At 41.1% G+C, this 17,585-nt stretch overlaps 1 protein-coding gene across 3 annotated transcripts in view; it reads left to right on the top strand.

Moving 5' to 3' along the window:
• Positions 1-2,664: 2,664 nt before the first annotated feature.
• The window catches only part of STOM (stomatin), a 35,269-nt gene continuing 20,348 nt past the window's right edge, over positions 2,665-17,585 (top strand). Inside the window, exons 1-2 of one of the 3 annotated variants that reach the window (XM_023730672.1) lie at positions 2,680-2,801; positions 8,678-8,844. Coding sequence is in view for 1 of the 3 variants with exons in the window: in XM_004375619.3 (XP_004375676.2) it covers positions 2,741-2,801 (61 nt within the window). In the remaining 2 variants the exon portion in view is untranslated. Of the gene's footprint in view, positions 2,802-7,237; positions 8,845-17,585 lie in introns of those variants that run through there. The other 2 variants (XM_004375619.3, XM_023730671.1) reach the window with 2 other exon arrangements.

The raw sequence follows: 17,585 nt of genomic DNA, 5'->3' as shown, positions 1-17,585 counted from the left end.
TAAATAATTCTCTTGCTCTCTTCAAATTATTTGTAATTTTATGTAATAAGTTTTCATTTTTAAAGCATAAAGTTCCCCAAAATCATTCCAGCTTCTAATCATTACTGGGAGAAAATTTAGGACCAGAAATTCCCCCAGAGGGAGACAGTGATATGCTAGTATTTATTTAAAAAGTACATTTAATCAATACATTTATACAGAATATATGAGAAAGCCAGAATACACCAGTTTCATTGGCAAGTGAAATTTAGCATTTTAAAATAAAAATCTGGAAACTCTCATCCATTCTAAAAGTAATTTAAAAATCAAGTTAAAGCTTGTTTTTAGCTTCGGGACTGGCATTATTAGCTCCAGAACTGATGCAATCTGAAACCAGAGCCAACAAGTGTTTACCAAAGTCTTCGTCCCAAAGGGAGAGGGTTCTTTACTAATTCTCCAGAAGTGATGCTGTTTGGATTGCCTTGAGACTTGAGGGAAGGTGGCAGGGAGGAGGAGAGACATTTGAATTCATTTTGAAACATTATTTCTCTTTCCAGCAAAAATGAACCCAAAAGACTTTTTCACCATATGCAATTTGTAATCAAGCCCTCCTCTACAGAAGGATGTAATTAGCTTCTTGTGCATTTGCTCTCTTTCCTGGGAACCACATCATAAACAGGAAGTTCATGCCTCTGGGGTTTATTCCTTTCCAAATGGAAACAGAAACTGTGGACTTTCTCAACGATGATTTAGAGAAGTCATTAAATTACTGTACTCTCCGTCTTATCTTCTCCGGAAGGCTAATAAACAAAGTGACTGCACAAGCTGTGCTCCACCTCCCAGGAATAAAAACAGTTCTTGGCTCCGTATGTGACTAGAAGTCAATTTGGGAGCTCTGCTTCAGGCTTTTATCACACACTATGGCCTTCATTCATCCCTGCAGCAAACGTGATCAGCTGCTATGATTGTGTGTGCTCCAGTCTCTTCCTGACCCAGCCACAAAGCTCCAGAGCTAAAACTAGAGGGAAAATTCTACCATTTCATATTACCTAAGCACCACAAGGTGTTGAGTGTTATACAGCCAAATATTGAGCATGTAAAAAAATGGAGTAGAATGCTTCTCAGGAGGAAAGTCTTGCTAGTGATGGACTAGTTTCCTATCTCAATTGTGGTGATGGTTACATGAATCTACACATGATAAGATGGTATAGAACTATACACACGTATTGCACCATTGTCAATTTCCTAGTTTTGATATTGTACTATAGTTAAGTAGTCTGGAAGCTCCAGTGAAACCTGTTTAGTATCATAGCAACACACAAACCACCACTGATAGGTAGTGGTGCACATGAGTGCCTTGGCCCGGAATTGAACTTGGGGTCTCCTGTAGGGAAGGTGAGAAGTCTACCACTGAACCACCAATGTCCTAGACTAAGATGGACTAGGAAGAAAGATCTGACAAAAATCAGCCAATGAAAAACCGTATGTATCACAGTGGTCTGATCTGCAACCAGTCATGGGGATGGCACAGAACCAGCAGCTCCAGTTATATAGGAGGTGGCCAAAAGTTGGAGTCGTTATGAGTTGAGCTAATGGGCAGCTACATGTAACTTCTCTATACTGTCTTTGCAAATTCCTATGAACCTGTTCGTAGTTAAAAAGTTTTAAAAAGTGCTCCTACTTGTGTACATTGATATACTCTGAACATTCTGCATTAGGATAAGTTTCATAGAATAAAACATAAGATTTTCAAATGGGAAGTTTTCAGCCACAATCTGACAGAAAGCTTGAGGGTGGGAATACGTTTGCATATATGCCTTTCCCTCTGCCTGGGATACCCTCTCAGACCTCCTGCACTGCCTGTCCCCCTTCCGAAGGCTGCCTCCTTCTCATTTTTCAGGTTACACCTCAAAGGCCACCTCCTTACAGAAGCCTTCCCTCGTCTCCCTACCTATATACTCTGAACACTCGGTTCCCTTCACATCGCTTTTCACCATGTGTAATTTTTTATTTACTTGTTTGTTTGCCTGTCTCCCCACTAGAGTATACGCTCCAGAAGGGCAGGCATCATGTCTACCCCTTGCCCACTATCTCCCCGACAGTGAGCACACTGCCTCTCACATGGCAGGTGCTCAAAAGTACTTAGTATGAATAAATGAACCTCACTTGAATCCCAACTTCTGGTCGGGGGTAGTCCTCTCAGCTCACTGCTGGCCTCAGGTCCTCACCCTGGTCTCACCCTGCCCCCTCAGCTTTCTCTCAACTCGGACCCCACTCTGCCCAGAAAGGGTGGTGCCATTTTCTTCCTTCTAATTTCTCGCCCACAGGAAGTGCGTGGCTGTAAAACCTCTAGCCATAAGTGCACCTTTATCCTCATTCTGACTTTTACCTCAAGCCTTCGCCACAGCCTCCTCCCCGGTAACTTCAGCTCACGCCTAAGCCCTCCACCTTTTCCTGCGCGTGCGGCCCCTACGCCCCGACCCTGTCCGGAGGGAAGGGCCTCTCCCCTCAAGCCACGCCCGTGGACCGAGCGGGAAGCGACAGCAAAGCAACCGCGCGGGAAGGGCGCGCCGGACGAGGGGGGGCGCGTCCTCCCGCATCCTGGGCGTCCATTGGCTGAGTTGCGGAGAGGGGCGGGGCTACACGAGGGGGCGGGGCCGCATGCAGCCTGGGTCTCCTGCCCCGCTGGTTCTCTAGACTTTCTCAGCTACTCCGGCTTCGGCAACAGAGGAGGGAGAGCGGCGCCTCCGGCTCGAACAGCATGGCTGAGAAGCGGCACGCACCGGACAACCAAGCTCGTCGACTCCCCGACTCTTTCAAAGGTGAGCACCACGCCCCTGGCGAGGCCCGGGTCGGGTCGCCGAGCGCCCTGGGGGTCGCCCGCCGCCCGTTAACCCTCCCCTCGGGAACGAACCCCAGCCTGGGGCGTGAGCTCTGTGGTCGGAGAAACCCGGTTTAAGCTGTGCGACCGTTCCTCAAAGCCGCGGTTTCCTCACTAGTAAAATGAGAATAATCAAACCCATTTCGCAAACGGGTTGTCAGGACTTTGGGATGATAGGATGCAAGCGCACTGCCCGGTGCCTGGCACACGGTGGACGAGCCAGTGGTAAGCAGGAGGCTTTTCCAATACTCATAATAGTGGCAGGAATTCACCTTATCCGGCGGTTGCCATATGCCAGGCACTGTGCCAGTGCTTTATGTTCATTATCTCATGTCATCCACACAGTGAGGAAATGCGTTAAGTAGCTCATAGCCAGTGGTGGAGCCGGACCTGTACTCCTTCACCCCTTGCCCGACTCCCCTTTCTTGCCCGTCCCATCTCTCCAAGGCCATCGCCTCCATCCAGCCGTCTCTCACACCCCCATGTGTGAAGCCCGCTCCTATGGAACTGGAAAGAACCACCCCCACCCCCCACCCCACTCTGATACTCTGACTAATTTCTTATCAAGAAGCAAGGACCAACCTGTGAGATGTCACCCCCAGCTCCCAGCGCATTGTTGTCCTTGTGTGTGGTCAAGTCCACTCTCACTTGTAGCAACCCTATGGAAGAATGGGTCATATTTGCGGAAGGAAAGAAGGCTGTCTCTCTTTGGCATCCTTCCAACCTCTCTTTGCAGCTTCACTTTCTATCCCAATCGAGCCCTCTGCACTTTTTTCCTAAGGACCTCTTTCCTTCTGGGCTTTACAAGGAGCTCTTGATTCCCCTACTCTACCAGGGCTTTCCCAATCTTGAAGGCAGGAACCGTAAGTGGCTCCATCTTGTTGCCCTGTGTAGGAACTAATACCCCTGAGAGGGCTGTCACCTTGAGTCTTTATTGGCTAATTCCCTGGGGAAGTGAGGGTCCAATAAAGAGAGGTAATCGACCTCTGAGGAGTACTGGTTCCCTCCCAGGGGCTCTTGGTGATCCAAAAGGCTTCAGTCCCCAAATGAATTATTTCTAAGGATGACGTAGTGCAAGAGATTTAGAGGGCTAGGTGGGCTTTTCCAGGACCCCACAAAGAACGTAAACCAAACCAAACCCGTTGTTGTCGAGTCAATTCTGGCTTATAGTGACCCTATAGGACAAAGTAGAACTGACCCATAGGGTTTCCAAGGAGCAGCTGGTGGATTCGAACTGCTGACCTTTTGGTCAACAGCCAAGCTCTTAACCACTATACCACCAGTGCTTCACACGAAGAACGTAGGAGTCACCTATTGTGATTACTTGTCCTCCCATCCAGTATAAGCCCCATTTCCCTCACCCAGGGATCTGTGCATTAGTTCCTTCCCAGTAGCATCAAAAGATTTATAGAAATCTTCATCACTTAACTTTTCCTACTAGGCATCTTAGAGAGTTGTCCTTCCAAATTAGGAGCATAACAATGAGGAGTTGATGAGAATAATGGTTAAAAAAAATGTAAGCACTAAATAAGCTAGGCTCTGCGCTAAACATTTCATATGCATTCTTGTTGAATCCTCACAACCAAAATGTGGTACGTACTGTTCTTATCCTCACTTTGTAATTGGAGAAGCTGATACTCAAAGAGGTTAAGATACTTAAAGTCACACAGTTTATAAGTAATGGAGCTATATTTTAAACCTGGATTTTAAAACTTGAACAGGTAAAAATTGTGCAGTACTGCCTCTTTGATAGCTGTCTTTTCCTAAATGAGAAAGTGGGTGAGATTCCTTTCCTGTACCCTGACTTCCCCATGGGAGGCTAAAGGACCATGAGGAGAATGTTAGAAGTTTGGTGAAATTGCATTGAGAAGTTTATTTGGAGAAGTTCTGTGGTAGTAAACATGATCTTTGTACTTAATGTTCATTTAGTTATTTTTCATGGTCGCAGACCAATTTTCACTTCTACATGCTTTTTCTTGGTTTATACTTAACTTTTTTTTAGACAGAAATCTCTTAAGAATCCAGTGAAAACTATGTATCCTCTCCCTGGAAAAATACACATACAGACAAAATTTTGCTTGGTCTGTGTTATGGATTGAATTGTGTCTTGTAAAAATGTGTGTCAACTTGGCTAGTCCATGATTCCCAGTATTGTGTGATTGTCCACCATTTTGTAATGTGATGTGATTTTCCTATGTGTTGTAAATCATACCTCTATGATGTTAATGAGGTAGGATTAGAGGCAGTTATATTAATGAGGCAGGACTCAATCTACAAGATTAGGTTATGTCTTAAGTCAGTCTCTGCTGAGATATAAAAGAGAGAAGCAAGTAGAGAGACAGGGGGACCTCATACTACCAAGAAACAAGAGCCAGGAGAACAGTGCATCCTTTGGACTAGAGGTCCCTCTGCTAAGAAGCTCCTCAACCAGGGAAGATTGATGACAAGGACCTTCCTCCAAGGCCGACAGAGGGAGAAAGCCTTCCCCTGAAGCTGGCGCCCTGAATTCGGACTTCTAGCCTCCTAGACTGTGAGAGAAGAAACTTCTGTTTGTTAAAGCCATCCACTTGTGGTATTTTCTGTTATAGCAGCACTAGATAACTAAGACAGAATTTGGTACTGAGAGTAGGGTGCTGCTCTAACAGATACCTAAAATGTGGAAGTGGTTTTGAAACTGTGAATGACTAGAGGCTAGAAGAGTTTTAAAGTACCTAATAGTAAAAGCCTAAATTGCCTTGAAGAGACTGTTGGTGGAATTATAGACTTCAAAGACAATTCTGTTGAGGACTCAGAAGGAATTGAGGAGAGCTGTTTTCACTGAAGATGACTCAGAGAGCGAGAAGCAGCAGCAGAACCAGGAGACCAGCACAAGACAGCACTGGAGCCAACCCACGGAGTGAGAGAGCTGAGAGCCTTTGGGCGGGAGGCTTCCTGGTGGAGTAGGGTGCCTCCAGGCACTTATCGGTGAAGCTAGGCTTGCCAATCCACAGAGCAAGAGAGCTGAGTGCCTTCTGGCTGAAGTTTACTGGCAGAATAAGGTGCCTACAGACACTTATCGGTGGAGCTACAGAGCTTTGGAACACTTGCCCCAGCAGGATCGACGCAAGTGGAGAGGCCCAAGAGGCCAAGGAAAGAGGAAGCAGAAGCTGAAGAGACAAGGAACGCAGGAAGCAGAGCTGCCTCTTTCTCTAAAAGGGTAAGGCCACGACCTCTGGGGTGCCAAAGGGTGGAGCCGTGGCCTCTCAGGCTTCAAAGAGTGGGGCAATTAGCCTCCTGGGTTTCAAAGAGTCAGATCTTCACCAACTCCATTCCAGAGTGTGGGGCTGTCATTCATGAGTGCCAGCAGGGTGGGGCCAGACCCACTGCCCAAGGCTGAGGGGGCTGGACTGCCATGCTCAAAGGGGAGAATAACTGGCCCCTTAGGCTGAGGGGGTAGGGTCTCCACTCAGCTGGACTGGGAGAATGGAGCCACCCAAAGCCAAGGTAGCAGAGTTGCCGTTCCAGTGGGCCTGGAAGGCAGAGCTGAAGCCCAGGGCTGAGGGACCTCCACCCAGAATCCTGAGAATATGGCCAAAACCCAGAGTCTGGAGAGTAGGGCTATTGCCTAAATGGCCTCAGGGAACAGAGGATTATTTTCAAGCCTTGAGAGCTAATGTAATATGTTTTGCTGACTTGCTTGGTACCTGTTATCCCTTCTCTCCCTCCAATTTCTCCCATTTGTAATGGAAATGTCTACCTTGTGCCTGTTCCACCATTGTACTTTGGAAGCAGATAGATAACTTGTATTCTGGATTTCACAGATGAAGAGGAATGTCTTGGATTTTGGACTTGGAATTGATTTAAGACTTTTGCTATGATATGATGGGGTGAGTGTGTTTTACATGTGGCAAGGACATGAATTTTTGGGGGCTAAAGGGTGGAATGCCATGGATTGAGTGTCCCCCAAAAATGTGTGTCAACTTGACTAGTCCATGATTCCCAGTCTGGTGTGATTGTCCACCACTTTGTCATGTGATGTGATTTTCCTATGTGTTGTAAATCCTACCTGTATGATGTTAATGAGGCAGGATTATAGGCAGTTATGTTAATGAGGCAGGACTCAATCTACAAGATTAGGTTGTGTCTTAAGTCAACCTCTTTTGAGATATAAAAGAGAGAAGCAAGCAGAGAGACTTGGGGACCTCATACCACCAAGAAACGAGAGCAAGGAGAATAGCATGTCCTTTGGACTTGGGATCCCTGTGCTGAGAAGCTCCTCGACCAGGGAAGATTGATGACAAGGACCTTCCTGCAGGGCCGACAGAGGGAGAAAGGCTTCCCCTGAAGCTGGTGCCCTCAATTCAGACTTCTAGACTTCAAGACTGTGAGAGAATGAATTTCTCTTTGTTAAAGCCATCCACGTGTGGTGTTTCTGTTATAGCAGCACTAGATAGTCTGTGGCACCTTTTTTTTTGATGTAAACCATAGAGATCTGACACTGTTCGGGAAGCTATCACTAGAATTTATTGAGAACTTGCCATGTGCCAAAAACAGCCTAAATGCTTTACGAACATTAGTTGTTATCCTTCAATAGCTTCTCTAGGAAAATGTCATTATCCATCATTTTACAGAAAGCAAACTGAGGCTCAGAGTGGTAAAATCACACCTAGCTTAGATTTCAAACCTGGGCTATCTGATTTTCCAAACCATTTCCCCTACCTCCAAAATAAATACCAAAAGTAAGGCCTTTCTAACATTAGTACTTTACTGAAGGAAAGAGACAGTAAGCAAAGAAAGTTTAAATCAAGACCTTTTGGAAAAGGTAGCTCCACAGCGGTAATTCTGAGAGAAGCAGTGAAATATAAAAGCCCAAACTCTGCCACTTTATGTCTTTTGAGAGAATTAGTCCTAGGAAGGTAAATATGACCAAACCTAGAGGAAGGCTAGTTTTTCTTAAAGCCAGTGCATTCACTTTGTAATGAAATAATGCAGGTGGATTGCAAAGAAATATAATAATTAAGAGCCCTGTCAATAGAATAAATCCTTCTGGGGGAATTTCTGAAAATAAGCAGAATCATGTGACTGATCTGTTTATTTCAGTTGTTACCGCTGACCAGATTGGGAAGAACTTTGTAACTTCTTCAATAATTAATCGGAGTTGAACCACGAATGGTAATAAATTAACTCAGACCAGAAGACCAAGTCTGTAAAAGCTGATTCCACCTGATATTGTAAATTTTACACTGTAAACGACAGTTAAAGGTCACTGACTGTCTAGTTACTTTTGAAGGAAAAACAGATGTTGATAAAGATGGGATTCAAAATCAATTTTTTAAGAAGACATGGAAAAGCACTTTCCTGAAAACTGTTGTAATGACAAACAAATGAGCACCTCTCCTCTTTGTCTGCCTAATATCCTATGCATACCTCGATTGTGATGTTTATTATAATTATCAGTTGACTCATCTGTTACTCCCAACTTTATCAGACCATGAGAGCTTTTGAAAGCAAATATTGTTTGCTGCTTACTATCATTGCTTAGTATCTAATAATAGTAGTTTTGGAAAAATTCTTGTTGAAAGAGGAAGAGGAGGAGGGAGTTAAAGATCCTCATGGAATAAATCACATTGTTGAATGTTTGGCTTATGTTGGTCTAACAGTTTTTCCTTTACATTTTATTTTATTGTTTGTTATAACTCAAAACTGTTGATTTTAGGTTGTGCTCATCATGTGCCCTATTACATGTTCTTGTTACAGATAGACTATTTGTTTGGGTTTGTATTATCAAAGGGATTACAATTGTCAAGATAATATACCTAATAAGGACTCTTCTTTTAGTCATTAAAGGTGGAAAGAGAGAAGATCAAGGTTACGGTCAGGAAGTAGGAGGTGTGTGTCAATTCTCTACAGACACACATTTGTTCATTCTTTTTGAATCTTTGTCTGTACTCTGGGACGAGTAAAGAAACTTCAGCGTCAAGCAATTGGCCTGGCACACCTTCAAGGTACAACCAGTAACGTGTTTGTCCTAAAGTATCAGACTGAAAATTATACCAACCTTGTTATCCAGTTGTGACATCCTTGTCCTGTCCAACCTTGTTATCCAGGTAGTATAGTGTAAAAGATGTGGGTTCTGATCTCAACACCATCACTTATTACCTGTGTGACCTTGGGCAAGTCTCTCAACCTCTAGACAGTCAGTTCCTTACCTATATGTTCATGTGATCTTACCTGCCCTATTGATCTCCCAGGGTTTTGTGAGTATCAAATGAGAAAATTTATGTGAATGTACTTTTAAAACTTTAAAGTTTAAATTATTAAGATACTATTTAATGAGGAAAATGAATTATAAAAAAGTTAACAATACCTAGGGCCTTTAAGCTGAAAGACTCTATTTGGGATACTATTCAGAAAATACAGTAGTTATACAGTAAACTCAAACATAGGGGCAAAAAGTTGTATGAAAAATGGCCCAAGAAAGTTTGGAACTCAGACTTACAGCCCCAAATATGTCCTGTTTCTTCTCCAAAGATAGACTCCCCAGGCAGATTGTTAGTCTTGGTATTTTCTTTATGGTGTGTAGGTCCCAGAGGGCAATTCACTTAATAAAAAGTTTATTCCCATAAAGTATGTCAGTAAGGATCTTAAAGTTGTGATGATAATAATGGCTGTTATTTATTGAACGCTTCCTCAGTGCCAAGCACTTTACATGTTTTACCTCGTTTAATCTTCGTAACCACTATAGGAGATTGGTACTATTCTTTTCCCCATTTTACACGTCAGAAAATTTAGTGGTATCATTGGAATCTGACATCAAAGCCCCAAGCTCTTCAGCACTGCATAGCTATTCAGCCTCACTTGAGAAGTTCAGACCCTTGTGATCTAGTTTCCTTATGCTTCTGTTTCTCATTTTTAAAATGAAAGTGATGTTAACCCTCCGAAGACTTTTATGAGAAAAGCTTAATTATAGCTAGTTTTAAGATGTCCAAGTGAAACAGCTGGGGAAAAAATAAGAAGGTTTTGTCTATTATATTTCAAGTCTAGTCTAAAATTTAATTAACCTAATATCCATTATGAAATTGTTTTTCCCTCCAGTTTTTCTGAACATTGTGTTTTCATCTTTCCAGACCCTCAGCCTGGGCCGTGTTCAGCCTATCATTCTACCTTCCTGAATTCTGTAACCTCATAGTTTTTTTTTAAAGAGAAAACGTTTGAGGGAAGCAGTGTGATAGTTACTTTGGGACAAGGGATGATTCTGAACTGTATTCTTGGAACATGTTTGCTGACATGCAGTTTCAGTTTGTCTTATGTAACAGGCAGTCTCCCGCCTCCCCAAAAGAAATGGCAGAATCGCTGAACTATTCAACAAATGTTTATACTGGGTATGTGTTATGAGATAGGCATGAACCATATTAACTCATTTACTCTTTACATTAACCCTCTGAGGTTGATAGTCTTCTTAGCTCTGTTTTTAGATGAGTAGACTTAGGCACAGAGGGGTTAAGGTACTTGCCCAACATCACACAGCTAGTGAGTCTGCAGAGCCAACTCTGAACCCTGTATGCTACACTGCTTTAACAAGATCAACCTGACCACTGCCTCACAATACTTACAGTCTTATGAAGAAGGCAGACATTGAATAAGTGTGATAAATGTTGTTTAAAGAGAGCAAAATGCTGTAGGAGCTTAGGAAAGAGGGGGCCTATTTAAGACTGAGAGGTGTGAATTTAAAATTATTAATGATACTCTGGTGGCACAGTAGTTAAGAGCTTGGCTGCTAACCAAAAGATCGGCAGTTTGAATCCACCAGCTGCTCCTTGGAAGTCCTATGGGGCAGTTCTACTTTGTCCTATAGGGTCACTATGAGTTGGAATTGACTTGACGGCACAGAACAACATCAACAGTGATAGTCTCACTTTTTTTCCCCTCCTGTTTTGTGGCTAGAAGCATTTTCAAATGAAGGAAGGCCACAGAAAATCCTCAAAATGCTTGGGAAATAAAATATTTGTGCTTATTTATTTCCTTATTCTTTTGTGAGCTAAGCAAAGGACTCCCTTGATTTCAGCTCTTATTAAAAATCTTTCTTAAAAGGATTAGTCAAAATTTTCCCCTTAATATCTCATGGTAAGCACATTTTAAACTTTTTTATTCAAATCACGTAATGCCTCATCACTATCAGTTCTATTGGTCTAGTGCTTACAGATACAGATGTAAAATATAATAGGGGGGAAAAATTACAGTCTTCGGTCATGGCTTTTAACTTGATACCATCTGGCTATAACCACCCTAGCCCAGAGAATAATTTCTTCCCTAGAGGCTTAAGGATAAGGGCATTCGAAGAACTATAAACCATGCCTAATTAAAATAGTCATTTGAAAGAGAGATTATAGTGTGTGCTTGTTTGCTTTGAAAGCCTCTGCCTAAATGAACTGCAAGTTGTAATTTTTTCAACATACATTTATCAAGACCTTACTGTGTGTTAAACTCACCCCTCTCACCTCTAGCTGTTTTGATCATTCTCTGTAGGATGCTGCCTTCATTCGTGTGTCCCTGTCCTCTTTACTCCTTTTCTCCCTCTGTTTCTCTTATTTTCCTTTTCTTCTGTTATTTCCTTACTTTCTTTGCCTCTTTCTCCTAAAATCCCTATCATCTGAAAAATTCAGTTACAGTAAAATTTTGATTAATTGAAAATGTGTTTATATACACATATTTTATCTGCCCTTTTTCCTGTTTTTACCTTGAATTTTTATTTATCAAGTTTTATAAGACCTTGTTTCAAAACAAACAAGGGAAAGTGGAATTGGGAAGCTGGGAAATATACACTTATTTGATTAGCTGGAAGAAAGAGCAAATGCATTATTCAATTTATGAAAGTACTCCTCCTCAGATAGTTATATGACACAGAACAAGAACAGGAGTTATACGACTATGGGTGAAATCTGGCCCACTGCCTCTTTGTATGACCCACAAGCGAAGAATGGTTTTTATATTTTTAAGTGGTTAAAAAAAAGAAAGTATAACATTTCATGACACATGAAAGTTATATGAAATTCATATTTCAATATCTGTAAATAAAGTTGTATTGGAATACAGCCATGCTCATTCACGTGTGTGTTGTCTGTGGCTGCTTTCATACTGCAGTGGAAGAGCTGAGTGGGGACAGAGATGGCATGGCCTGCAAAATCTTTACAGGAAAAGTTTGCCAAACCATGCCAAATCATAGAATCTCTGATGAGGAATAATAGCAGCCAGAAAAAACACTTATATCATGAATATATATGCTTTTAAGAAGAAAATTTAAAAATTGCCAAGAAATTTCATTTTAACCTGCTGTTGCCCATTTAAAAAGTGCTGTTAAAGCCAGATAGTGTGTTTTTGAGACTAAACTCCCAGCCATCCTATCTTTCTCCACCTACATAACACTGTTCTTGGCAGTTTATAACATAGAGTGTTTCACCTGCGTTCTGTGAAACAGGAAGGAAAAGATTGTAATTTAAATGTCATAACTCAGGCATTTCAATAATTCTTTAGCACATCCTTTTCTTTTTGTGTACATTGAAGCATATGACTCTGAGTTAAGTTTCCAGATATTGTGTAAGACATGTTTCTGGTGTTTCTCTGAAGAGGAAATCCAGTATCTTTTGAACTGTAAAATAATTAAGTCTCAGTGATGAATGGATTTTATTACTCCACATAATTTCCAGTAATGCCAAGTTCAATAGACCTTAAAGTAAATGAGCTGATGTGGGATCAGTAACAACATGTAATACTGTGAACACTGAGCCTGTGTTATCAACTTGGGAAGAAAATTTTACTGCTTTTCTGGAATCTGATCCAACAAAATTACTGGACAATTTGTTTGTTGGTTTCCTGGTTTTGTTTTATTTTGTTTGTCTTCCCTAATGATCTTTTGCTTTATTACCTTGGGATTCCAAGAATGTTTTACACCTACTATTCAGATATTTGTAAATATTAGAAATAATGCATAGAAGGAGCTATTTTTTGGTTGATAATATAATAGGCATTCAATGAATAGTAGTTATTAGCAGTAGTAATAAAAGATACCTCCAGAATGAGAGAAATTTAAGAATTACATAATTTCATCTTTTCAGCAAAGTTAGTTTTACATAATAAATAAGGATGTGTGGAGACTTTGCTAAAAGTATATGCACTGCAGCAACGTTTGTAATTGAGAAAATTGGACACAATCTCAGTTTTCATCATATGGAAAAATGGAATATTTGTTGTTGTTAGTTGCTGTCAAGTCGGCTCCTACTCATGGCAATCCCATGTACAACAGAACGAAACATTGCCTCATCCTGTACCACTTTCACCATCATTGGTATGCTCAGGTTCATTGTGGCCAGTGTGTATTTTGAGTGCCTTCCAGCCTGGGGGTGCTCCTTTCCAGCACTGTACCGGGCACTATTTGGTTGTCATCCATAAGGTTTTCATTGGCTAACTTTTGGAAATAGATTGCCATGCTTTTCTTCCTACTCTGTCTTAGTCTAGAAGCTCCGCCGGAACCCGTCCACCATGGATGACCCTGGTATTTGAAATACCAGTGGTATAACTTCCAGCATCATAGCAACATGCAAACCAGTAAAACAAACTGACAGACGGGTGATAGGTGATAGAATGGAATATTATACAACCATTAATGATGACGAAGAATATTTACCAACATGCACAAATGTTCACAATATAGGGGAAAAAGCAGATTTTAAATAATTCTGAATACTATTATTTCATTAAAACAAACAAACAAGGATAGAAAAGGCCTAAAGAACATATAGCAAGGCAAAAAATAATCACTATCCAGAGATGAGATAATTAAAGACAGGTAATTTTTCTTTTTCCATTTGTTGAGCAAGGAGCCCTCGAGGCTCAGCGGTTAAGCGCTCAGCTAGTAACCGAAAGGTCAGTGGTTCAAACCCACTATCCACTCCTTGGGAGAAAGATGTAGCAGTCTGCTTCTGTAAAGATTTACAGCCTTGAAAATCCTATGAGGCAGTTCTACTCTGTCTTATAGGGTCACTATGAGTCGGAATCGACTCCACGGCAATGAGTTTTTTTAATTTGTTGAACTATAACTTCTAATTTTTGTAGTGACAATATTTTGCTTTTAAAATAAGAAAAAAAAGCAATGAATTATTTTTAAAATTTACATTAGTTTCCTAGAGGTAAGCCCAATTTCAGTATTCATGTAAAAATTTAAATTGTATCCATTTTCAGACTCTTGCTTTGGTTAGTTAAAATTTTATTTAATGTAATTTTCAGGAAAGAGTTTAATAGTGAAAGAAAAAATGCTCTAAACCATGGGAAAGTAGTATTTACAAGCAAGTATCATGGGATCCTGTCATGGGTTGAACTGTGTCCCCCAAAATATGTATCAGCTTGGCTAGGCCATGATTCCCAGCATTGTGTGATTGTCCACCATTTTGTCATCTGATATGATTTTCCTATGTGTTGTAAATCCTACCTCTATGATGTTAATGAGGCAGGATTAAAGGCAGTTATGTTAATGAGGCAGGACTCAATCTACAAGATTAGGTTGTATCTTAAATCAATCTCTTTTGAAATATAAGAGAAGCAAGCAGAGAGACAAGGGGACCTCATACTACCAAGAAACAAGAGTCAGGAGAATAGTGCGTCCTTTGGACCCTTGGTCTCTGCGCTGAGAAGCTCCTTGACCAGGGAAGATTGATGTCAAAGACCTTCCCCCAGAGCGGACAGAAAGAAAGCCTTCCTCTGGAGCTGACCAATTTGAATTTCTAGCCTCCTAGACTGTGAGAGAATAAACTTCTGTTTGTGGTATTTCTGTTATAGCAGCACTAGATAACTAAGACAGATCCCTTTAGGATTTTTCCCACTCAGCAGTTGTTATAAATATCAACAAGTATATAAACCAAAATAACTCAGGTGTATCAATTGCCTGTTATTTGTCACTACCTCATAAAGCTGGTAGGAGAGATTCAGTCCTCAAGGTAGTGAATGGAAAACTTGAAGGAAATGAATTTCATAAATTTGGAGGAATAACTGGGAATATCCTCTTTTACCAGTAAGTGTAGGTGACTAAGAGTTCATTTTATAAGCCTGGTGGAGTTTAAGCCTCACCTCTCTGAGGAATGTGATTTATGTGCCTTATTGAGCTATAACCAGGTGGGGAATTCTTTTTATTTTTTAATGTTTTGCTTTAAGTGTAGGTTTACAATTCAAGTTAGTCTCTCATACAAAAATTTATACATATATTGTTTTGTGACCCTAGTTGCTCTCCCTATACTGTAACAACACCCTTTTCCTTTCCACCCTGGATCTCCCATGTCTGTTCAGCCAGCTTCCGACCCTCTCTGCCTTCTCATCTTGCCTCTGGACAAGAGCTGTCCATTTAGTCTCATGTATCTACTGGAGCTAAGAAGCACACTCTTCACGAGTATCGTTTTATGTCCCATAGTCCAGTCTAATCTTTGTCTGAAGAGTTGACTTTGGGAATGGTTTTAGTTTTGGGCTAACAGAGAGTCTGGGGGCCTTGTCTTCCAGGGTCCCTCCAGTCTCAATCAAACCATTAAGTCTAGTCTTTTTACTAGAATTTGAGTTCTGCACCCCAAGGTGGGGAAAATTTTGGAGGGTTGAGAATAGGATAGTTTCATTTTAAAGGCACAAAAAAAAAAAAAAAAAAAATGAAAGTGTACCATTTCCCCAGTGTATACACACTGATTATTCCTTGTCAAGCATTTGATATATGGAAGACCAACCACAGTTTTCAGAATATCCACTGAATTTCTTGTTTCTCTTGATTTGTAAACCCATTTACTCATCTGGGAAGGAGCCCTGGTGGCACAAACAATTAAGCACTCGCCTGCTAACCAAAAGGTTGGTGGTTCAGACCCATTCAGTGGCTCCATGGGAGAAAGACCTGGTGAACTGTTTCCATGAAGATTACAGCCCCAATGGGGCTGTTCTACCCTGTCACATGGGGTTGCTATGAGTCAAAATCGACTCAACAGCACCCAACAACAGCAACACTATTCATCTGGGATTTTCAAAAACACATTGTGACATTAGAAACTGAGTACAGAAAACCTAGGCTGGACTTCCTGGCTTGTCCCCATGCTCTTCATAAACGAGCTTTTTTAAGGTCTTTGAATATCTAGACCTGGCTAGAGGGAAGCATGAAGCAAGGGACAAATTAAATCATTTAAGAGGCTTTTATCAAAAAGATAAAGGTCGCCTATTTCCCCATTTATCATCATGAAGATTTCCACAGTTGAGAATTACTTCCTGTTGAGTAAAATAGGAAGATTACAGAAAAGTACTGTCTAATGCCTTGTAATATTTATGGAGCAATCCTGCAAGGCCAGTCCAATTATCCTTATTTTACAAGTTAGGAAACTAAGGTTCAAAGAGGTAAAGATCAGGTGACTAAGAAGTAACAGAACTGAAATTCCAACCCAGGTGCTCCCTATTCTCAAGGAAATTACAGTCTAATAAGGGAGATCAGTGCATAAGAAATTAAAGTATTAGGCAAAATATCAGTGCCATAAAGAGGTACAAAAAGTGCTATCAAGATTCAGAGGAAGGAAAAAACACATCTAGTTGGAAAGCTTGGTAAGAAGAATTTTATTTTATACCCACTCTATGCAGGGTCCTGTGCTAGACATTGGGAATATTAACAATGAATAAGAAACACCCCTGCCATTAAGGAGTTTATAGTCTAGTAGGACACAGAGCAATGTACTTTGCCTGGAATCTGGGAGACTTGGAACAATGTTTTAGAAAGCACCAAATGCTGTCACATAAGTATTTGTGGTCAGTCTGTTCCTTGTTTAGAATCCACTTGCCTCTGGAAACCTAGATCTGAGCCTGGCAGAGAGCCTTGAGACTGTCCTTTTGCTATAAATGATCGCAGCTGGAATTAAGAGAACTTCCTCTGTAGGACTATGCCATTTCATCCTCAGAACTCCTAACATGCTTTCCCAGTTTGGATATTGTCTTGAGAAAGTACTCTAAATACCAAAAGATCTTTAATGAGGTTTTTTTTTTTTTTTTAAATTCAGAGGCAAAGGGTTGAAGAGTGAGTTGATTTAGAATATGGGCTTTGGAGTCAGATGACCTATATTTGAATGCCAGAACCTTCATTGTGTGACCCTGGGAAAGTTATGTTTCTTCATTTATCTCATTTATGAAATGGAGTTAAAGATACCTCATAGAGCTATTGTGAGGGGTAAATGAGATACATCACTGACATATTTAGTATAGTGCCTAGGATACAGCAAACTGTCCAAAAACGGCTACTGTTATTATCTGTTATGATAGTGACAAGACCTGATAGAGCTTCTCCACAAGCAGCACTGTGGGCCTGCTTTGAATAGTCTCTCAGCGAATATGTCTATACACCAAAAACTGTAACTTAGAAACCACTAGGATTAATTTAGATAACTTTAAGTATGCATGAGGACATATACTTCATACCGTGAACAGGATCAGGGAATTACAAAGTCAGATATAACCAAGGTATCGACAGTTGCTGTCAAGCTAATTCCAACTCATAGAGACCCCATGTGTGTCAGAGTACAGCTGTGCTCCATAGGATTTCCAATGACTCATTTATCAGAAGTAGATCTCCAGGCCTTTCTTCCAAGGTGCCTCTGGATGGACTCAAATTGCCAGTCTTTCAGTTACCAGCTGAGTACATTAACCGTTTGCACCACCCAGGGACTATAACCAAGGCACTCCCTATCTATTT

The sequence above is a fragment of the Trichechus manatus genome, unplaced genomic scaffold (genome assembly GCF_000243295.1).
Source record: "Trichechus manatus latirostris isolate Lorelei unplaced genomic scaffold, TriManLat1.0 scaffold00038, whole genome shotgun sequence".
NCBI classification, from domain to species: Eukaryota; Metazoa; Chordata; class Mammalia; order Sirenia; family Trichechidae; genus Trichechus; species Trichechus manatus.
Note: the sequence above shows the minus strand (reverse complement) of the source record. Positions and strands in the feature narration are given on the sequence as shown.